A 24143-nucleotide genomic window follows, 5' to 3' on the forward strand; every position below is an offset into this window, starting at 1 on the left:
GTGGGCCCGTGCGAACCTCATGAAGTTCAACAAGGCCAATTGCAAGATCTTGCATATGGGTCAGGGCAATCCTAAGCACAGCTACAGGCTGGGTGGAGAATGAATTGAGAGCAGCCCTGAGGAGAAGGTGGAATGTTGGTGGTGTTGGTGGACGAGAAGCTCAACATGACCTGGCAATGTGTGCTTGCAGCCCAGAAAGCCAACTGTATCCTGGGCTGCATCGCAACATATAGATGGAGTTGTGATTGAGGAGTGGACTTGACCATGGACGCTATCTCACAGCTTATCCATGAATGTGAAACATGTGGTGTGATTAAACAAGCCAAGCAGTTAAAGCCTCTCTTATATGGTTGATGATGGCTGAAATATAAATATGGGGAAGCCTAGCAGATCGATTATATCACGCTCCCACAAACTCACCAAAGCAAGTGTTATGTACTTACAATGGTCGAAGCAACTACTGGGTGGCTGGAAACATATTTAATATATGGATTAAACCACAACACCCATACCTAGTCAAGCTTTAAAGTTGCCATCCACCACCCCACTACTGACATCTCCTATGATATCTCTTAATTTCCTTTCCTCTCCATTTCTCTGCTCTCTTAAGTATAGTGTGGGACAACCTCTTCCTCAAACTCAGTCCCCTACCACAAGCTCCCTCCTTCTGTTGGTCAGGTCTTTCCTGGAACACTTCTGCTGTGGTGCTATCGAGAAAGAAACCAGATAATGAAAGAAAGATGAAATCAACATGAAGGAAATTGACTGCTTTTATTGGAAAAGTCTCAGCTGCTTTTGGGGCAGAGGTCTGAGCCCAAACTCAAGCAAGACTACAGTTAGCTTTGGGTGGGACCTGCAGGACAGTGGGGTAGAAAGGTGGAACCTCCTCTGTTCCTTACTATAGTGCAAGTCCCTTCATGCAGTGCAGATGAGTGCTGCTTAGGTATGGCCGTACCATACTGGGTGACTCCATCACCATAGCAGCCTCCTGGCATCATAGGGTGAGATCTGGTACATAAATTGGCCTGAAACCCTTGCTATGAATTATGTATTCAGAGTTTCTGACCCAAAGCTCTTGGTGATGAGGATTCATTGAATGGGGCTGTAATGACACTATGCTTTTAGCCATCTCTGAGATCCATGGTCTAAGCAGCAATATAGATATGACCAGTGTAACCTTTGCACACTCTGAAAGCTCTGTCTTAACATCCCTCCAAGCTGACTTGTGCAAATGCTAGAGGATTACTCCTCATCTCAGCCTCACTGGTTCAGTAAAGTACCTAGTGCTTGTCAAGGCCTATGAAAATAGCACATAAAAATGTCAAACCTCACTGTTATAAAAGAGTGTTTTCCCAAACAAGGTTGGGTTTTGATTTTCTGTCTAAACTGCTCTTTGTGGTTTTGGTTTTTTGGTTTTTTTTAATAGAAAATGGTGGCAAGGAGGGCAGAGGAGGGTCAATCAAGGGCTGGAAGAATAAGATTTTCCACAAACTGAATTAGATTCTCATAAAAACTTGTATTTTTCATTGATAAAACAAATACCAAGTACCAACTGATCTTTTGTCCTTTTTTTAAAGCTGAAAATCAAGGTATATTGGTTTAGACCATTGCTGGAGAGCCTTAGGAGAGATGGAGTTTAGTTGCCTTCCCCATTTCTTATTTAGACCACAATTTCCTGGTGGGTTTAAGTTCTGTGGTGCTCCATGCTCAGAGATTCCCACTGTGTGCTGTCAAAGAGAAAAGTCATGCACTAATTTCCAACTTAAAATATATTTCTGAATTAACATCTGTCATTCCAATGAGAACATTTTAAGTTTTTACTCGGAAAAAGACAATATCTAGCTTCCACAAAAGCAAACCGATTTCCAGACCAGTTCTGTCCTCAGACTTCCTTAATAAAATGAAGCTGATCATGCTTACCACCTCCGAGGTGATGTGTCAGTGCACTGTTAACTGAACATTAGTCATTCTTGTTCCACAAGATTATAACCACGTAGCTGTCTCTGCAAGTGTCAAATCAGACTCTTTCCTGCACAAACTTTTCCCTTCTGTTACTGTAACCTAGTTTTGGTGTGATCCAAGCTCTACTGCAACCGGACACGTTCTTATTCACCATGGTGGTATTTGAGTCATGCACTCTGCTGGATGTGATTTTAAAGGGTCAAGGAGTTGGAGATCTTCTAAGAGAATGGAGTAGGATGGTTTCCTTGTCTCACCAAGAAAGTCAGTAAAAGCTCAGTGATGGTGTATTTAGGAATACATGTTGGCAGCTTTTTGAAAGACTTGTTTTGTTTCTTTCCTTTACATTAGCAAACGACATTCTATGGCACAGTCAAGACCGGCTACACCATTGGACATACCTTATCGCTCATTGCTCTCACAGCAGCTATGATCATTTTGTGTCTCTTCAGGTAAGACTATGAACAAAAAAGGTATAGGAAAGGGGATGACTCAAAGGACATCGTGGCTGTTTAAGTTATAGGCTATGAGTGTTACAGATGAATGCAAAAGACTTCTGTCAAGTCTCAGTTGGGCAGGGAAGAAAAGCTCATCTATCTTTTGTTATCACTGTTTTTTGGTATGCAATTTGTGGCCTTTGTGTGAGAGTTATAACCCAAATCCAATTATTTAGGGTGGGATTTATCTCACTAAATGTAGACTCTTACATGATGGTTCTCTGTATTAGAAGCCATTATCCTACAATCTTACTATAGTCCACAGAGACCCAGTCAGTCTGGTATATATGGATACTATGGAATGATGCATTTCCACTAAAGTAGGTATTCAAAAGGGGACAGGTGAATTACACCCCAAAACTGCCTCCCAAAGTCTATTTCAGAAGCACTTCCTACTACTATAGCCCATGCAGCTTGATGGCAAGACATAGACAACCAGAGCTATTTTAGACATGCTGGAGCCTCTGAGATGTGCACAAGCTTAGCAGATATGATGCAGGACCTTCAGGACACCCAGGCCCTCATGGATTGATGGGCATAAACTCTACAGCATATCAAATGGTATTACATGCCTAGGTTGCAGCAAATGGATTAATCCTCAGTCTCTAGTGTTTATAATAGATTCAGGCATCTAAATTTGGGTGCCTCCGATGAAGAATGAGGCAATGAAGAATGCCTACAGGAAAGATGGTGAGGGACTGTTTATCAGGGAGTGTAGCAACAGGACAAGGGGTAATGGGTTCAACCCGAAGGAGGGTCGATTTAGATTAGATGTTAGAAAGAAATTCTTTACTGTTAGAGTGGTGAGGCACTGGCACAGGTTGCCCAGAGAGGTTGTGGATGCTCCATCCCTGGAAGTCTTTAAGACCTGGTTGGATGGGGCTTTGGGCAACGTGGTCTATTGGAGGGTGTCCCTGCCTGCAGCAGGGGGGTTGGAACTAGATGATCTTTAAGGTCCCTTCCAACCCAAACCATTCTCTGATTCTATGATTCTATAAGAAGTTATAATATTGTTTATGTATAGGGAGAAGAACAACAAAAGAGCAGACCTCCAGGAGATGGAAGAACCTTCTAGATATGATTCCATCTCCTCATGCCACTCTCTAGTGACGTCCCTGAAATGCGTTAGGTGGTTGTCCAATTTATGACAGTCTGCTCCAGACATCATCCCCAAAGAAAGCTGTAGGAAACAGCATGTGTTCTAGGGTAACTCTCACACTTAAACCAAGACTGGCCTCACCCTCCAAGATCTTTGCACTTCCCAGCAAACATGCTCTTTCCACTCCTCTTACAAGGGAAGAGTCAATCATCAGACACACATGCAAATTATCTCATCTCAACAAGGTACAAGGTGCCACCCAAGCTGGTGAAACTGTCAGGGTTCAGGCTCTTCAGTTGTGGAAAATGGCGTAATTTGACTTGCCTTCACCTGCAAGTACAGAGGACTCAGCTCGGTCACATTATCTTGCCGTCATCAGAGATTAAGAGCATAAACTCTGCCAATGCACAGTGACTCATTAAGAGGTGGTAATTTGATCATGTTGCTGAGTGAGGTCTGTTGTGGTTCTGATGACTGTACAAAGTACCCATTTCCAGAGTATTAGGCCTTTCACTTCAGCTGATGTAAAGTCTCCCTTGAAAAAAAGACCTACTTGATCAAAATTCATCTTCAAAATATTTGTGGGCAAGGGACAGAAAAACCTTGGTGTTGTTCTCAATATCATTACTAACTAGTCATTTTTAAATGAAAAATATAGTGCATATTGTTCCAGAAAGCCTGCAATATGTGTTAATTTTGGCAGCAGCTGCTAAGAATGTATTTCTCTTTCTGAAGAAACATTTCTCTCTGAAAAGAATTATTGCAGTACAAACATTCTGCAGAAAACAGACCTTTATCGTGAGCACAGTTTGCTCAGTCAAAAACATTTCTTTTCCAGTGGAGAGCAGTGTGATGGACCTGTTTTCTGTCATTCTGTATTTTGATCTTTTTTTCTGAGAATTGGAAAAGCAGCAACACTGCTGCAGATGTATAGATTGCCACATGTTTTGTGGATTTAAAAAGGCTTAAGTGGATTTGTGGTGATTTACATCAGAACTTAGTCTGTCTCAGGGTTTCTAATGTTTAATTGTAAGTCTATATCTTGGCAGAAGAAACATGTAAATAGATAAACAATGCTTTTGAGAAGGCTTTCTATTCAGAAATGTTGTTTCATCTGTTCCCAACAGAAAACTGCACTGTACTCGAAATTATATTCATATGCACCTCTTCATGTCCTTCATAATGAGAGCCATCGCAGTCTTCATAAAAGATGTCATCCTGTTTGAAAGCGAATCTGAACACTGCTTTGTGAGTTCAGTAAGTAGCCGTGCGCATCGAAGTTTCCGCCTTATTCTGTTGCTCCTTTTAAAAAAATGCACCAAAAATTACCTTGCAAATGCGTGTGAGACATTTCAATTTTTTTCTCATTTGAAAGAAACAAAAACATGGTTACTGCAGTTTACTTTGTATAGAAGAGGCATAAAATAAATTAGCAGGGTCGAAAGTTTATAGGCATCTGGTCCCTTCTGGGTTCAAATCCACAACTGGGGCTCTACAAGATTTTGGAGCTCCTGTCAGTCCTGTGTCCATCTCCCAGTCCCATGCTAATTTGTTGGATATCCTGGTCAAAGGAGACTTGAATCCCCTGTGTTTAGGGATTCAACAAAACCTTTCCCTTCAGTGAGAGTGGGAGTCAGATCCACATAACTAACTTTAGGTACCTACAGCCTGTACTACCTACACCTGAGCTGCGTGTGTAAAGTGCAACTGTAGTCAGCTGAGCTCTAATTAATATACTCACTGGAGCCTGGAGAGCTGTTCACCTTGCTTTGTAGAAGGCACTTGCGTTTGGATGGATCTCTGAGCTCCACTGATTGCATTGACCAGATCTCTGCAGGAGTTGAGGCAGGAAATCTATTAACAGCATTGTCTATTTTCCATCTGGATCCGTATCCCATGCTTACTCTATGCAACTGTGAGATTTCCCCACTGGGATGATAAATGAGGGGAATGAAGGGATATTTTGGGATATTTTTTTAACTTTCAAACTCAATATTATCAGCTGGATTAAACATTAAGGAGGGAGAAGAGCTGTTTATCTAAAGGCCATATTGACGCAAGAGGACACTAGTCATGAATAAATTTAGGCAGGAAATTGAAATCATGAAAATAAAGGGATGTGATCAGAAGTCATCAAAAAAAAAAAAAAAGGAACCCTCCATAATAAATTCATAAAGTTAGATGAGCTACTTGCTGGTAATAGCAGGGAACTGGGCACAGCAGTCCAGCAGATCCCTTCTGGACCTGTTTTTTTATGTTATACAGCACAAGAAAAAGACTCTCTTTTCCTTTCCATCCACCCAATTTCTGCCTTGCCTTCTGGCTTTTCTGTGTCCTTACTCTGAGTCCTGTCCCTGCTGTTATAATGATCTTTCTGCCTGAGCACCTCTCAGTTGATACCAAAGAGCAGCCAGCTCCCAGCTTTTCCCCGAGAACCATCTGCAGCACGACGCGTTCCCATTGCACTGACCCTCTGGTCTTTTTTCCCCTCTGTGTTTCACTGGGATCTGTATTCTTTAGCAATGGGGTTTTATTGTGAAGGTCCGTGAATGGTTAGAATGACATATAAACTGGAATAAACAATTGCCTGGTGTCTGCTGCCACAGATAACTGCCAATGCTAATTGGCAGAGGAGCCGAGAACCCAATGAGCCATGGAGTTTGAACTAACCTCTCACCCCTGCGGGAGTTTGCGCTGGGTCGTGACTGAGGCACGACTGCAGAAATCTGTGTGAGAAGTGTTTGCTTCAGCTGTCCATCCAGAAACACTTCTGCGTATAAATACAGGACTTTGTCCTGCAGAATCCGCAGCTCCTGGAAGCCTGTGTGCTTTCGGGCGGACCCGTGGCTACCACCATTGTGTGTGTTTCTCCCCATCAGAGGATTTTCATGATAAATGCCAGCTCAGGGTGAATGGCTGGATGATACACAAGGGTTATAAAAATATGTGGAACAATCTGTCTCTGCCACAGTAGGCTAGGCATATCCCCTGTAGAATCTGCACCCATCTGGACCCAACATTTTGGACAACCTTTTAGGTCATAGGGAAAAAATGCCTACATGATATGCAGTCAAAATGCCTCTCCTAATATTAGTCTGTTTGCAGAAGTAGTTATCAAATCCATTGTGTTGATGTGGGTTTGGTTGGGTTAGGTTGGCTTGAGTTAGGTTAAATAATTGGTTTGTGCTTTGAACTTGCAGCATGAAGTTTTGGCTTGTGAGACCTGGGTACTAGTTCATATACCCAGGTCCTAATACAGAATTTCCTGAAGCTTTTGTGTATAATGGCTAGATATGGCCTTGAGCTCATTCAGTCTGAGGAGAAATTTGAACAAACAGTTCAATTTTCTGAATGCTCTCGCCACTATGCTGCTTTAGAAGAGGGCAAAACCAAAGCAATAACAGTGTTTTATTAGAAGAGAAAGTGCTGCGCTTAGTTCCTTTGAGGAAAAAAGGATAAAGGCATTCCCTCTTCCAGAACAGATTCAGGGCTATAAAATCCAAATAAACAGGGACTTCTCCCAGCGTTCCTGATGGAGGGACCAAATTCCTGAATTTGGCATTACCTGTTGCAGTAAGAAGACTTAAAATAATATTTCATACACCAGTCACCCAAAAATATTTTAAGCTCTCCACCAAGATATGTGTCAGTGCTCCAATCACGTAGGAGTTCTGCTACATGTAGGTGTGAAAAAAACTTGGTCATAGGCTTTGCCGCAATAGCATTTTTACCTCATTTTACCTAATGTGGGAAACCTCAGGTACAGTGTTAACTCTATGGCATTTTAAACTCAAATAGTTTTGGATTACTGTTGAGTTCAACATGAACACCTTGAAAAATTAAGTTTATTGAGCCTTTCTATGGGCCACAGAGCCTGAGAATGTGGCAATAAGCATTTCAGGGCCAATGCCACCAAAATACACGTGATGAGTATCACCGAGCCATCATGTGAGCCAGAACATGCACCATGCACTGGGTGGTGCTTACAGAGTGATGTGTGGCACCTGTAGCCTCCTTGAATTCCTTGCTCCTTTCTTGATAAACCCACTCTTTGGGGAAAGAAAAGTCTTGCTGCTTGGGTGAAAATATCCAGCCTGTTTTCATGGGGCAAAAACTTTGAGTTGACAAGCAAGGTTTGTTTTCATAACTAAAGGTAGCAGGCTTAAAACTAAATGTAGCAGGCTTAAATGATCATTGATCCTAGAACCTCCATAAGGTGGCCCAGGCCCTTTGTCCCAGACCAAGGAAACTCAGCAGCAGTAGCTTTGTGAATGGTCCTCACGCCTTCTCCTTCCCCCAGCTGTTCAAATCAATTAGGCTTGTTCTTAGGTACAACGGGGATCCCTTGGCTCATGTAGAAGCATGTAGACTGACCTTCAGAGAAGGCTGGCTCTCCAAAAGCCCACTGTGAAATTTTCCAGTGGGAAACAAAGCACTGCCAGGGACCTTGAATTTTCTAGAGGGTTAGAAACAGCAGAGTCTGATGGCCACATATACACACCGCACATTGCCCAAGGTACCGAAACCACTTTCTCTCTCTGTCATACCTTCAGTCATAAAGTATGTCTGTAATTATGTGTAACTGAATCATCCTGTTGGCTTAAATTGCTTAAAAATAGGCATATACTCAGGTGTGTTAGTCAATCTGGGCTTAAGCACTCAACCATAGAGATGATCAGGCTAGGAGGGGTCTGAGAAATCACCCACTCCAACTTCTTCAGTAACTATTTGTTTTGATTCAGTCTCAGTAATCAGTCATTTCTGATGGAAAACTCGCCACACGTGGCTTCATTGCGTCCAGCAATTACTCACACTGCATGGAAAACTGCAGCACTTTCCAGCCTGTATTTGCCTACATTCTTCTGGGGTTTTTTTTCACTGCCAGACTCAAGAGGCCTCCTTACAACTTTTAGTTTTTCACATTAGTTTTCTTAGGCCTAGTGACCTTCCGTCTTGGCATTCCCACGCTTTGTCCTCCTCTTTCCTTCTCTCTCTGGAGAACACCCTGTGAAACACAGTCACCAAAACAGAAAACCTGGTAGGAAGATTGAACTGAACACTTCAATTGTTGTTTCATTTGATTTTTTGTAAGTTTATGGATAGGTTTTGATATAGTTTCATTACTGTAATGTCTGGATAGCATGATGATGAACCACTTACATTTCCAGCCTAGCTGAAGACAAAGAAGGTGACAGTTTGATATAAACAAAGATCAGGTTCTTCAGATTGAATTCAGGCTGACTTTTTCTGAGCTCTGCAAATCTGCCTTTGCTGAGGATTCAGCCAAGGGAGACTACATCATTTATCTTTTTCCCTTTGCATTCCAGTAAGACAATCAAATTCCAACAAAAATTTCTTCTTTGGAAAGGAGGGTGGGACTTTTAGCAATTGTGAGCATATACACATCTCTCAGATTTTCAGTGTGAAAAATTGGTCTTTTTCAGATGAGCTTCCTCAGGCCAAATTGATAACAGCTACAGGCCCCTAAATGAACTTTATATATGGAAGTTGAAGACAGACATATTTTCTTTTCCAGTGCACACTGATCTGAGGCTACTCAGATCCATATTCTCTGCCTCATGTAGGACTGCCCCGATACGCAGGCTATTGGAGAGATGGAAGAGTATAAGCCTTTTTATGCACTTGTGTAAAAATGAAACAAATGTTAGAGACTCAGCCCTTTCATTGGGTTATGTCCTCTAGAAGGACATCTGCTCCCACCTGTACAGAGGAGGGTGAGCTCTTAGCAGCACAGACGGGCATCTGCTGAACTTTGGCTGACTGGCTTGGGGGAAGAGCCTGGCAGAACTCTGTCTGAAGACAATGGGAATCTTTCCCTTGACTTTAATTGGAGTTGGGTCAGTCCCCAAAATGTGTAAATACATCAGCTGACACTTTTTCAGTAGCTCAGGCCATTGCTCCAGTATTGCACCCCATCCACTGAGTTCAATGGGACCATCCAGGCGCAAAGGTGCTGCCTGAGATAAGGAAGTGCTTTACAGTCTGTCTTGCCATGGAAATGAGGCCCAGTGTGAAATGAGGTCCATCTTGTTTTGTTCATCTATGGTTGACTGAAGGAGACCCTTGTTCTTTCCACCTAATAGGTAGCAGCTGCACTTGGTTTTCATCCCAAGGAGCAGCGCAAGGAGCAAAGGAAAAATCACTGCTCTTTTGAAGTAGAAGTTTCTCACTGTGTTCTTTCACTTATGTCTGACCTGAACCACCTCACCCTGTCCAAAAATTCCTGTGAAACCCAGCCAAATTGTTCCTATTGGCTTCAGGAGATGGGTGTTGCAATAGACTGGCTTTCGTTCTTCTTTCTGAGCTCTTTGACAGCGTTTAGTTTCTATTTAGGATTCTGCTGAAGATCTCTATGATGTTGTTGTCACAACACAAACCTAACACACCCATATCCTTGGTCTACATTTTTACCATCAGGTTAGATAAAGACATTTGCATCTGCCGTACAACTTCTGTGAAATGTTTTCCCCATATCTGCTGATATACCCATATCTGCTGATATCTCCATATCTGCTGGTCACTGCCACAATCTAAGTTTTACAGCAAAGCAAATGACAGAGGGAAAAAAAAAAAAACAAAACACCAAACCACCAACACCCTAGAGAAAGCTCCTGTAAATGATACACAGAAGTGAAAACCAGCAGAAAGCAAGCAGGGGAGAGGAATGGAGGCCCTAATGGTGAAAATATTACCCAAAAATTAAAAAAAAATTAAAAATTACTCAAATGCACTTTCAAAAGTCAGTGCCAGAGTTAAATTTAGGATTTAGCAACAAGTTCAGTGAATGAAGGGTGTATGAAGTAACAAGAAGCTATGAATAATACGTTTGGGATTTTAACTGCCCATGGCCAGTAGCAGCCATGAGCATGGCAGGTGGACTAACCATCCACCTGGATTGTTTTAATGTTTTTGTTTGGATTTTGAAATTGTCCAGAGATACCCCATCCAGGAACGTGTTGTCTCATCATCTCTTCTAGAACAGAAGAGATCTCTATCTGCCTAAACCCTCACTGACATTTATGAAGTAGGCCTAAGTTATCTCATACATGCCATAGGGAGAGGGCCTGAACACAGGTCATTGCTATGGAGCTGATGGCAAACAGAAACGTCCTTCCATATTGGTGAGAGAGTAATTTATAACTGCCACACTTTAACCCTTGGTTGCTGCACCGTACCCTTCACAGGGACTCAGCCACAGGGCTGGCAGTAGCAAGTAAAGTATAAAAGAAACTGGGAAGAAGGGTTGTGGTGTTGGCAGCTGAAGATCTGCTAAACGTATGTGGCAGAAGAAGGAAACATGGGCTTCAGGTCTGGGTTTGGGAAGAAAGGAACATGCAGTGATGGAAAGTGAAAGGAACGTTGAGTGTCAGAGAAACTAAAGGTGAAACATCACCATTTTGAGACAGGGAGGCAATGAATGGCAGTAGGGGATGAAGCTTGGGACTTGACATGTGGTGCCCAGCTAGCAAGTGAGGAAGGTCCATGCCATGGGATTGGGATTCTGCTTTAGAGACATGGGGTTTGCAATAGAAGGTGGGAGGAGCAGTGGGAAGAGGCTGGATTTCAGCTATAAATTGGCCAACACAGGCATCCCTACACAGAAGAGAAACAGGATATTCACTGACTAAACCCTCAACAGAATCAACAGGAAGCGACAGAGGGGGAGCTTGATGGGAGCTCTGGCTGGGCTCCCTCCCTGGTGGCCACAGGCCAGGCCCACTGGGGATGGATAAAGTGATCCATTCCTCCCAGGAGAAAGTATCAGATTCTGGATTATGCCCTTTCTGCTCCTTGGACTGTTCATATCAGGCAGCCTTTGAGAGGATCTGAACCATGGAGACCAAGTTCTAACATGGTTTTACACTGTTTTGCTTGGATGAGTTATCCCCTTGCCTTCTCCTTTGCTCCTGGAAATAACGCAGGAGTGAAGGCAGAAAGTTAGGCTGTGGAAGAGCTCTGGAGCAGGAACTTTCTTTGCATAAGTGGCTCTATTGTGCCTGACACAGCAGTGCCCCAGTCATGGGCTGGCACCTTGAAGCAACGCAGTATTGCCAATAATGACAGAAAATGTGGAAGTGCAGAGAAGGGTATTATTAAAACTCTGATCACCTTCTCTCTTTAGTTGCTGCGTTGATTTGCCTTATTACTGAAGATGTGTTCAGAAGTGCCATTATTCCACGACTGATGAGCATGAAATAGGGACAGTTACCCCATTTACCAAGATAATTCTATTTTTACGTCGAAACTCAACTCTGAGTCATCTGACGCAGAGGCTAGACCAGCTAGAGCTAATCACCAGCTTAGAAATACTCACAAGACTGCTCCCAAAAATCAAACGAGTATTTTTAAGAGACAAAATAGAAAGGCCGAATCCCTCAAAGACTGAGAGTTACATAACCCCTGTTGAAATCGGTGGAAGAGAAATGCTTAAATAGCATTGTCACAGGGTTTAAACTTGCTTCTTCTGTAAGGAAAAGCAGACATAAGAGCTTCCTACTGAATTCAACATCTAGTGTTGTATTTGAGGAAGCCTGCGCGGGAAGTGGGCAAGGCATAAAGTGCAGTCATGTGGACCACTGGTGCAGGTCCATTATTTTAATGGAGTTCGCAAGGTTTCTGCAAGTGCTGGATCTGACCCTGCCATGCTTTGTTGTGTTGCAAGCACATAAAACAGAGGTTGTCTCATGTAACTTCCATATTAGCAGAGACAGACTTTTAAATGCCTTGCCATTTTCAACTGGCTTTCAGCTGACATTAAACAGGTGAAAGCACAAAGAAAGGCCGAGGTTATCTCATGGGACTTTGGGGTCCATATGGGTTGAGTTATTGCTAGAGAAATGGTACTCTAACCAGAGAAATAATACTTTATCCAGGTTCGGTAGTGGTCCAGTCTTGGTGCAAGAGGAAGTGGTGACACAGGAAAGAGACATGGAGATTAAGCCCAATAGTTTGTTCCTAATGTGTCTATCCTTTCACAGTTATGATGGAAGCAGGCAAGGCTTAGCTTGCTGAAGTAGTGTGTGTGTGTGCATGTGTATAGCTGTGCAGCACAGTTCATCACTCTAGAAATAGCATTTCTGCGTTATGAAAGCGGTAACAAATCAACAAGCTCAGACACAGATCCAGGTTATAATGGCTTAATAAATTGCCCGGTGACAGCTGACATGGAGTAAGTATTCCAGTGTGTGCTCTTAGGCAATGATGGGCTCATGAAAATGTAATGCATTGTGACCTAGAGGAATGCAGGTTAAGATAAATTGAATTAATTTGCTATTGCCAAGGCTTAAGAGCACTCTTGCATAATGTTTCTGGGGCACCATTGATGCAGAGCAGCATGTTAACAGGGAAAATGTATGTTTGAGACCTCTTATCCCTGTGCCTGAGATAGATGGTAACTGTGAATTCAGTTACGTTGATCCATCTGCCGTACTTTTTATAAGGTTGACTTACAGTTGAAGCCACTAAGGGCTGCAGGAGCTGAAGGGTCCATCATCAAGACATAAGATTATTATTCCCATGAAGGTCTTTAAAGACTTTTTTTTTCTTTGTTATAATTCCTGATAGATGAGAAATTGCTTTAACCGAGACTTTCAACTTGACAACTTAGGGCCTCACAAACTGAAGGCTACGTGCCTCAGAAGCCACTTTGTTTCTATCAAGACAGCATTTTAAGAACTTATTTAGTCAAATTTCTTTATTCATAGATAATGTTAAGTCTTCGACACCCAAAATTTCCATGTTTCTTCCAGGAAAATTTGCAGAGCCACCCACTAGTATAGCAATTTATCACTTAAAATTACTTACTTGTCAGACTCCATGATAGAGAAGGAAGGAGTCAGCCGCACCCAATTGATTTAGGAGGAGATTTCTTGTTTGAATAGACCTCAATTCCCTTTCTTGGTAGAACATAAACCTTGTGGGGCTTTTTTTATTGCTAACCTGTTTAGGGAAGGAAGGAGTCAACCGCACCCAATTGATTTAGGAGGAGATTTCTTGTTTGAATAGACCTCAATTCCCTTTCATGGTAGAACATAAAGATTGTGGGGCTTTTTTATTGCTAACCTGTTTGAATCTAGTCTACAACTGCAATTAAAATGAGGGAAGAAATAAAAGTGATGGCTTTTTGCCAGGCAGTCTTGTTTGTTTGTTTTTAATTTGGTTTTTTCTGTTGTTACACAAAAGGTTGAGTGTGCTAAGGGTAAGTTAACACTTTTTCTTTTTCATTTTCTTTTCTTTTTTTTTTTTTTCTTGATGGCTCAGCAAATTGGTTTGACCTAAGGGCTCATTTTTGGAGGAACGGAATCACCCAGTAAGAAGCTGTTTTATTTCTGTCAACAATTTCCATTGACATCGTGCCGAATTTCTGCAAATTAGGCCTCCAGCATGAAGGCCTGTTGAAGTCAGCTGGGCCTTTGCCATTGTCCTCTGTAGGGTCAAACCATGACCCTGCATAGTCGAATTGGCTCTGCAGAAGACTAGGCATGGTAGCAGAAGGCTGAGATAAAAAATTTATATTCACATTTTCAATTTGCCAAGTCAGCCTCTGGAAATGTCTACTGCAGTTTCTCTTGCAGGAGCATGGATGTGGCATGCTCAATGATCTTAAAGGTCTTTTACAACCTAAATGATTCTATGATTCTTTAAAATAAAAGTTAAAATCAAAGAGAAATAGCCCATGAAAAACAAAAACATTTGTTTGGAAAGTAAGTCTATCCTGACATCTGCATGCAACATGCACAGAAATTAATGGACAATGCATAGCTATGAACAGTGCTGTAGAATATATAGGTTATAAAATGATTGGGAATTTGTCAGTTGTATGAATTCCAGTGCCATGATAGTGAGATGGGGAACTAATCATACCATGTAATCTTACAAGCAGAGAAATTATTTGGTTATTGCATCATCATTACAGACTACATTATACTTTGGCTATGGTGGACATCTCAACAGAAGAAGAGCTGGGATGGGATTCAATCTGATTTAGGCATGTGGGGTGGGAATGGGAATCAGCTCAAGATTTAGAGTTCTGAATTTAGTTATGATTATAAGTGTCTAAAATGGCACTATAGTAATGGAGATGTAGGGTTAGGCCAGTCCCTGTGCTTGAAGACCTTAATTTCAGCATCTCCAAAGCAGGTGGTACTTGATCAGTGCTACCCTGTCTTCCAGGTGTGCCCCAGCAACAGGGTCATGAGTGAGATCTATAAAAAGCTTTTAAGTAAGATCAAGGAAGCCTCCTTGACCAGGCTGGGGAGAAGAGCAGCTGTTGCTGTGGGCAAATTCAGCATGAGTCACTCAGCAGCTAGCCCTTCAGATAGGTCATGTCTTCTGGGCAAAATAAAAGAAAAGTGCTGGATAAATCTGTCACTGAGAAAATGAGTTTTCATCTGTCTTCTGTTGAAGAGGGCTGCAGAAATCTCTGTGTAAATCTCTTCCTCCTGCATCAGTGGTAGTAGCCCAAGTAAAAGGACCTAAGTACCTTAAAGGGGATTTTGAGGCCTCCAGGTTTCATGATTGAGCGAGGCAAATCTGAGCCCACACTTTTGCTGAAGGCACTGGGGACTGGGCTGAAGGCACTGTCCCAACTTCATAAATAATGCCAGGAGCTGTAGCATTGCCCAGGATTGCATGTGATGTCTTAAATATATCCTTAAGCTGACTTAAGTATGTCTTGGTGCCCTGCCACAAACCTTCCACACCACAGGAAGCCACAGAGTTTCAGGGTACAAGGGGGGAACATGGGGTCTACACAGGGGTCACATCTATGTTTAGGAGAGGTCATACACATGGAGGGACAGGTCAGGTCGCATGATGGGGATTCCCGTGACTGGGGCCATGAGACTCAGGCAGACTGTTTACATCACAATGTATTCCCAGGCCAGCTATGATGGGTCGGGTGGGAGTATGATCAATCACTTATGTGCCCCTTTATACTTCTTTGATCTAAAACCTTCTTTGACCCAAGTCCTAAACTTGTTACACACCATATCCCCAGTAAAGAAGGCAAGGGAGACTTGCGTTAGCGCACTGATGCTCTGTGATACATCGCAGCATTTCTGTGCAGTTGATTGACCTTTTTTTGTAGAGTTTTGTTGCATCCACAGGAGGCTGATGTATGCACATGATGGTTGTGTGTGTGTACCTCCCTCAAAACCTCAGACCAACTCCTGTCCAGCTAAGCTGCTTATATTGAGCTAGAGAAATTTGGCAGCTGGTCAAGACTGACAGTCCTTAGCAGTTATTAATGAGCAGGGATTCCTCAAGCAGAGTTATTATCACTGAGGAGTATGACATGTGTGTATTTAATGCAATGACAGATTCAGCTCTAAGTTAATTATTGTCTCCAGCATCTGAACTGCATTTTACTAGGCGGGTCAGCTGATAACTATGTCAGTTTTATGAGAAAGATGTTTTTCTTAGGGCTGACATTATTTGAAAGTATAAAGTGGTACTAGGCACAGGGAAGAAGCCTGATAGGGTCATTGCTCAGTGTTCTTTTTCCCACCCTTACGTCCCTTCTCTTCTTTTTCAGAAAGTCTGGTTGCATCTTGAGTGCGTTCTTCCTCTGATCTGACAAAGTGGGCTGTGTTTTTCACAGCAGCCGTAGCACATGCATGTGTGCTGCATGCTGGCTGTGGGGAGCTCTGTTGCTTTCCCCACCATTCCATAAAGCTCTGAACTTGACCCACTATTGACACCCTAAAATTTTTGCCCAGCTTCTCAACTAAGTACATTTCAACATCACATCAGCTTTCTGACCAACCACGTGCTTTGTCCTTACTGATCCATCTTCTTATTGAAAGGACAGCATACATTCCTAAGTATCAATGGCTCATTAAATATTTGTCCTAAAATTACTGGAAGTCCCCTTCTCTTTCAAAGCAAATGTGGTCTCTTCTGCCTTCTCTGTTGCCTTGTTAGGCCATAAATAGGTGTATGCTTAGGGCGGCTCTGTCTCAGAGGGCAATGAATGCCCTTCATTTTGAAATGAAGTAATTTCTTTGAGAGCCATGGTCCTAGTTCCTATACAAAAGGTAGACGCTCACACCTGTGTTCAGGGAATGCTAAACACCCCATGACCAGCAAGACAGTATTTTGCATCCACTTTGTACAGGTGTGAATATCCATCTAGAGTACAAAATAATAGATATTATTTCAAGGATTTGTCTACATTTGAGGAAACCAGCCTTTCAGGACAGTAGTACAGTGCAATACGTATACTTTTTCCTGTCTTGCTATCTCAGCAAGAATTCTCCATAAAGGGCAGATTTCTGCCATCTAAGCATGGACATCTCATACCCTTTAAAATGCCTGTGAATATCCCAAAGGTCTGCAGAGGAAGACCCCATCCTTCTGGAGCAACAGCTCAACGCAGTACCTGACAGTGCCTAAAATGACACTAGCAGTCTACTTTTAAGCAGCTGACTCTTGCACGGTACCTCCTTTTCAGATAGTCCTCAGTTAAACAGTCGTAAATGTAGATGCTTACAGCATAGATGGTTGGGCACATGAAGACATGCCTCGTCTCATCCTCAAGTAAACTTCTACAATAATCAAGATTAAGTTTTCTTATTGACTATGAGAAATTTAAAGAGAAGCTCAAAAGTGTTTGTTGGGGTCAAAGAGGTTTCTATGCTTAGTCGGCTGGAGGCAGAATCCTTCTCAGAGGTTAGGCACCAACAGTGCGAGTGGAAAGGGGGGGGACCTTCATGGGAAAAGCAAATGGCCTGTCTAACGCAGTCCCGAAGGAGGGAAGCAGAGAGGAGCCACTTGGGTAGATGTGCCATCCACAAAGCCAAGGAAGACTATCACACTGCAACATCTCATGTGGACATGAGCAGGGCAAGATCTGTGAAGAAGGACAGGGAAATAGGCTGTTATAAATGAGGTAGTGGAAGGGGAGAGAACAGAAAAAGCAGTGCTGTAATGCTGCTTTTCCTGCTGAAAATGCCTTTTCTAAACATAGCCTACATTAGTCTTTCAACACTGACACATCATGAGGTCTGCTCTTTATGAAAAAAAGTCTTCTGTGAGATGTAATAGCTCATCTCTGCTTAGTGTCTGTCATCTAAAGGGTAAAGCATCTTATATAAATGTGGATTTTATTTCCCAGCATTATAACAGCCATTCTGAAGCTGAATCTGATCGATCAGGAAGGTGGAGACCCATTACCAAGTGCTGCATGTAATAAGGGCTCTCAAAAGCCAGGAAGGGCTGTTTTCCAAATGTGTCGCTGAGTTGGCTGTCAAAGAGAATTCAATGGAAGAACAACACTGCAGTCAACAGTGAAACTGCATCTATCTTAGAAATATCTGATCTGGTTTAAACTTACCAATCTTAGGCAACAGTAGCAAGAAGCCCAGGCAGCAAGAAAGCACCATGAGTTAATCCGTAGGACAGGGCAGTGCCTCCAAATCTGCTGCAGTGCAGGACATCCCCGTGCCACAGGGCATCCTTGGCTGCAATACGTTATTGCCATGTCCTCAAAGTGATGCATAAAAATATCTTTTCTCCACATAATGCCTGGGGTGGTAGCAACTGCTCAAATAGCCAAATATCGCTCAACATGGAGCAAAGAGTTGATCTGCTACAGGTCCCTCAGAGAAGAAGTTGCCAAAACCCAGCTGCTGCCCATGTGCATGATCCACCTGAGGGCACCACGTTAGGGAAGGAGGTAGGGCCAAAGACTAGCACAAAACCAAGAGCTGCCACTACTGGGAGAAAAGTTGATGGACCCAGACCTGGGGCTTCTGCTACCACAGCCTTAGTTGAACACAGCTTCCTCGCTGTGACAGCAGCAGCTCTGTGAACTCAGGCTGGGGATCCCCACCTGAGAGCCTCTCTTAGGCAGAAATCACGTGCACTTTTTGTGAGCAGCCTTTCCTGGTCCCGTAAAGTATTGCAGTTCCTCATGACGTGCTCCAGCCTCATGCCTCTGCCGTAGCTTCAAGGCAGCCATCCAGAAATTATTCCCTAGTGTTCAGTCCCCAAAGCAAATCCATGTTTGAGGAGCATGTGTTTGAGATGCATCAAAACTGTTCCCTTGAACCTCGTGTCTCACCTGTGAGCTGCTGAATTAGGGCCAAACACTGTCAGAGTGAAACCAGAAAAGAATTCAGTAGCGCCAGTAAGACTGAGTACACTCACACCAGCAAATCCCCGCTGACTGCAGACACACCGAGCAGGCACTCAGGCTTTGAGCAAAAGAAATGAGGTGTGTCAATGTCACACGGCCATATGCACACAATAGCAGGGAGAAACAAAGAGCAGAGGGATGCTGTAGGGAGGATGCTGCTGCATCCCCAGCCCCTGTCAGCTCAGCTCTGTGTCACCTTCCCTCCCTGGGAGTTAACTGCCTGCTCTGCCTCCACCTTCCCCCATCACCACCCTGCAGCAAGTCTCTGCTTATGCCATCTGCCTCACAGGAGGGAGCTGATGTGCATATAAATTGATTAGGAGGAGCCCATGAGGGTCCCCAGTGTGACATACTGGCGGGTGCTAGGGAAGGGTTGAATTAATTTTGAGTGATCAGTGGGGACAAGTCCCTCTCCAAAACATTTGGCATCAAGAAAACACTTTCCACACTTCTCTTTTTAACCAGTGTGTTTCATAGCAACTGTTTTCAGCAGGGGGGGAGCAGGGGGAAAGTGTGAGTTTGTCACTGGTGCAAATCAATTATTACTTTAAATTCAATGTATTTTATGTGCAGAGCACCAGGGAAGAACCACTAACCAAAGGGTGCTAGAAGCCAGATTCTTGTGCCCTTGCCCCAGTAAGTGGAGGGTACTGTCCAAGCAGACTCACTGAAGGCATCAAGGCTACTGCATCTCAAGGATGCTTGGACAGCCTGGATGTGGGTATTGATGCAACCAATGATCTCCTGTAAAGCTGCAGCTGGACCTGTTACATCACGTGCTGGGTCAATGGCCAGGGCTGACATACTTCTTTGGGCAGCTGATTTCTACCTTCAGGTATTTGGCAGTGAGCTTGGCCCCTGAGTCTCAGAGAGAAATTTCCCAGTTGGTTTTCTTTTTTTTCTTTTGTAAGGTGGCTGTTCCCATTACCTGTGCTGCAGAAATCTTCACAGAGCAAGTTACTGTGTTTAATTATTCATTTCCTGACGAAAAACAATCCTTCTTCCCTTTTCAAATCTCTCCCCTTCCAATGCAATCAAATCTGTCCATGCTTGTTAGTGTTTACGCTGCTTCTCCTCCTTATCCTTTTCTTTATTTTAAAAATATATAACCCAGTCCTTCTTTTCTTAACTGAGTATTCATAATCATTTGTAAACTTGGCTTTCTTCAAACCCCTGTCTCAAGCTCCTTCAGTTCTGCAGGATCCACCAGGCAGTGGAGTGATTACAATTGGACTTTGCTTTCAAGGGCTAATTCGCACATTTTTTTCTTTTTTTTTAATTATTTTTTTACCCTGGAGAGGCAATTTGTTCAAGTCAGAGGCTTCATTTTTTTGGGTTCAGGGAGGCAAGTAATATGATGACATTAGTGCCAAATATAGCATAAGAAATTCCCACCCATTCTCATTTACTCCCTGGTGCAGATCACTTCCACCATGCTGAACCAATGGTTTGTGGGCTGCACCGTAAACCAGTCACTGAGTTGGTCTCAGTTCAAAGTAGCCCCTTTTTGGAGGGTTCTTCTGAACCAGTGCAATGGTTTCCTTCACAGCTCAACCGCACGACCCCTCCTTGGCAGAGCGGACAGGCTGGTTGACTGCACATCAGGGCAGGACCTTCTGGCATCCTCTCTGCCACTAAGCCAACTTCCCACAGAGGTACATCCAAAACCCACAGAGAGCAGCACCGTGCTGGTAGGGATCATGGTCCAGCGTATCAGCTTGTCGCTGCCCGGTAGGGTTTCCAAGCTTGGGTACATCTCCAGGCTCACACAGTCAAACGGCATCCAGATCTGACCTGGCTCTCTTAAGGATGCACACTGCACTCCATGCAGAGGTTAACACATGCCGAGAATGTCCACCTGAAGCAAGCTTGGTAGGGCTTTCGGCTTTTTACCCTAGAGCTTATTCCATAAAGGCTTCAGGTGCTGCCAAAAGCAATCCCAAAGATACACGCAGAGCAAGGTTTACTGGTAATTCGGTGTGTTTACTATGGAAACATGCTGCAGTTCACCACTGTTCATTTCTTCTCTTCCAGGTAGGCTGCAAAGCCATGATGGTTTTCTTCCAGTACTGCATCATGGCCAACTTCTTCTGGCTCCTGGTGGAGGGGTTGTATCTTCACACCCTGTTGGTCATCTCCTTCTTTTCGGAGAGGAAGTACTTCTGGTGGTACATCTTGATTGGCTGGGGTATGCATCTTCTCAAAACTGAATGCCAGGAGGTGATCCTGACAGTCATTTTTAACAGCAATTTAATCCACAAACCTAGGGGTATACATGTTACCTTGCTACCAAAAATTGTTGGTGCAACCAGGAGTAAGATCAAGTGATGGCCAGAGGAATTTAACAGCATTAGCCTAAATCTTCAAAGGTATTTAAGAACTCAGTTTGTGATAGGTTAATTGATAGTTGAGCACCTCAGTGTCTTTAAGGACTGTGAGTCTAAAACTCCTCATCGCCTTTATAGTAATTGAGTTCTCTGATCCTGACTGGGATCCAAAAGTTCATATCATGCATTGACCTTAAATTGTAAGGATGGATCCCCACAAAGCAGGACTCCTGGACTGAACCAGACACTGCAGTCCGCCACTCTGTCCTTGTCTAACTGAATTCAGGCTAGCTAGCAATCCTGAGATCCCATTGCCTGTGTGCTAATGCTGATAACCTTCTGCTTACTGCATTTGTGACTTCTCCAGCTTTGATGTGAATTCAGTCTCACAGACATAAAATAAAATAGAATAAAATAGAATAATATAAAACAAAACAAAATAAAATGAGAAAATGCCAAGGAAGACAGAATCAAACTCTTCACAAAGTTGCTCAGACTTGAATTGCTAACGTATGGAAATGAATCCTACCAAATCAACTCCCCTTCTTTCTCCAAAGAGGAAACAGAGATCTCTTTTCCCCTTTAAGCAGTTTAGCTGAAGATTTATGTGTAAGTAAGCAAAATGGCTTTCTATTGCATGCTCTCGATAGCTGAAACTGAGAAATAATTAGAGCAGGGAAGAATCTTGAAAAGAAAAGAAAAAATGAAATTGTGTCATGTGCAGGGGTATGCCTGGACTCGGGATTTGATCAGTTAGCCATAAAGTAACTTCCATCGAAAGTGACAGGAGTTACGCTTGGGTTCACACTGCGGAAGAGAGACAATTCTCCGTGCTATAAGCATAAGAAGAGATGATGTTAGCAGGCCTTGCTTCAGATGCAGTTAATCAGGTCAGACCCTCTTTAAACCTGCCTTGTGCACAGATACCCTTTCTTTCAGCACAATGGAGCTGGCAGATTTTAAAGAAAAAATGTATGAAGCTAATGATTTTAAATCAAAGGAAGTCTCTTGCACTCATAATGTATTCTGAGGTTGCTTGGGTGAGGAAGGGCAAATTCAAGAAAATGACAGGTGCTTGAAGGACCTCTTGGCCTTTCAGTCATCCGTCATTTGCGAGAGCATCAGTGATGGATCTGAAATGGATCATGCAGGAATTAATAATTTGTACACACTCATTGCAGTTCTTACTGCTTTTATTACCACTGCACTTGGAAATCACTGGTGAGATACAATACACAATACTGTGACTAACGCAGAACAAAGCGACATGTTCTTCCCGGAGTACTTCCAATCTAAATCTAATCAAAAACAAGAGACAGAGAAAAGGGGCACCACAAGGATGGAACAAGACCACCCCAGTCAAGTAGAAGAAATTTGGGGTGAGGAATAGAGGGAAGGTCATCTGGCCAACTACAGACATCTACATTTGAACTTGTCACTCCAGGCTCAGTGGAGATCCAGACAATACAGTCAGGGGAATCCAAGGGCATATTTCTTGTCCTAAAGCAAATATCTAAAGTACCTCAGATGACCTATGTGTTACAAGTACATATTTCTCCTCGTTGATGCTAAAGAGACCCTGTGGGGACTGGCTTAGATACAGGTGTCCACACTGTAGATGTCTAAAGCGATTCCTATTCCTTGCATTTCACCATCAGAAGTTTTTTTTTGTAGGCACTGCAACAGGAAGATAAATCTGCTAGGGAGCACTTACAGGAAACTCATCTTACATGGCCAGTGGAAGAGAAAGGCAACATGTTGCTTGTTTGGCATGTGAGCATTGAAAACGTGAAGCATTTGCCCACTCTTGAGGGAAGGCATCACCTCAGTCACTCCAGAGTGGTGGACAGTGGGGGGGAACAGCCCTGAAAGCATTGATAATGATTTCTGACAGTAACACCATCTCTTCTCTTGTCAGGTGCCCCCTCTGTGTTCATCACTGCTTGGACTATTGTCAGGATTTACTTTTTCAATGTTGGGTAAGCCTATGGACCTAATTCTCTTTCCTTTATAATTCTTTCTTCCTTTATCTCCGAGGAAGGCCAAGGAAAGCCCTGCAGTTTTAGTAACCCAGCCATCCTGCCCTGACCCCAACGACAGTCAGAGCAGAGCGGAGGCTTTCCCCTGCCACCATCAACCGGGAAACGCTCCAACCTGAAGACACATGGCTGATGTCAACTTAGGCCAGTCACTCACCCTCTTTGTTTCCCAATCCCTTGGTCAGGATATTTGTAGGGAATTTGTGAACAGACCCTGATGGTCGCATTTGGCCCCGTGATCCTGTGTATAACAAAGATACCAGCTGAGCAGCTGCCCCGTGCTCAGAGCAGAGCTTTGCATCCTGCAGAACTGACCCTAAACATGCTCGTGCAGCAGATACTTAATAAACACACCCATTAGTTCTCCCATGGAAAAACTCTAATAACTCTTTTTTTTCTCCCCCAGGCACATTTTAGGATCTTTTTTTTTTCATCCTCTTTAACCTAACAGCTGCCTTTGATACTTTATATCAGGAGCAGATATAATACAGCTAAGTAAATGAGGCAGATATTAGAGCTAGCCAAGGATATATGCAAGTAAATAGGATCTGATCCTGCCATCCTCCCGCATGCTTTTACTCAAGCAGTCAGACTGTAGTAATTGGAAAAGGTTTTATGAGAAAACACTCCAGAGAGTTACAGAATCAGGTGCTTATTATGTACTCACGGTGCATGCCTTCGCTGCTTGCATTTACAGCATATGGTTAACTCCATTTTCTCCCATGCATTCTCTCTCTCCAAATATGTCCCGATTTGTCCTTATTTCAGTAAGAGAAGCAGCTCAGATTTCTCATTGCATTTTTGATGTATAGTCATGCTAACACATTTCCTGAGGGCTCCTGACTTCTTTTATGGTTTCACTCTATCTGCATAAAACTGACCTTATTTACTCTATTAATAAATAGCCTCTACAATGAGATAGAGGCCAAAGGATTTAACCAGTCTGGATACCAATTTTCTTACTATATATTCCCACTCAGCTCCAGCAAGTCTTAATAAAAATACCGCCTTCTTTGCATTTTCTGGAGGCTTTAAAGCTCTACATTTTTGTGCCAAGTAAAA

The 24143-nt window shown here is 43.1% G+C and overlaps 1 protein-coding gene across 1 annotated transcript in view; it reads left to right on the forward strand.

The window, feature by feature from the left end:
• LOC129202771 (vasoactive intestinal polypeptide receptor) overlaps window positions 1-24143 on the forward strand; it is a 120682-nt gene that overhangs the window by 77216 nt on the left and 19323 nt on the right. The window contains exons 5-8 of the mRNA XM_054816294.1: window positions 2311-2411; window positions 4683-4812; window positions 20750-20903; window positions 22961-23021. Of these exons, the coding sequence (XP_054672269.1) occupies window positions 2311-2411; window positions 4683-4812; window positions 20750-20903; window positions 22961-23021 (446 nt within the window). The remainder of the gene's footprint in view (window positions 1-2310; window positions 2412-4682; window positions 4813-20749; window positions 20904-22960; window positions 23022-24143) is intronic.

This window comes from Grus americana, chromosome 2 (genome assembly GCF_028858705.1).
Source record: "Grus americana isolate bGruAme1 chromosome 2, bGruAme1.mat, whole genome shotgun sequence".
NCBI classification, from domain to species: Eukaryota; Metazoa; Chordata; class Aves; order Gruiformes; family Gruidae; genus Grus; species Grus americana.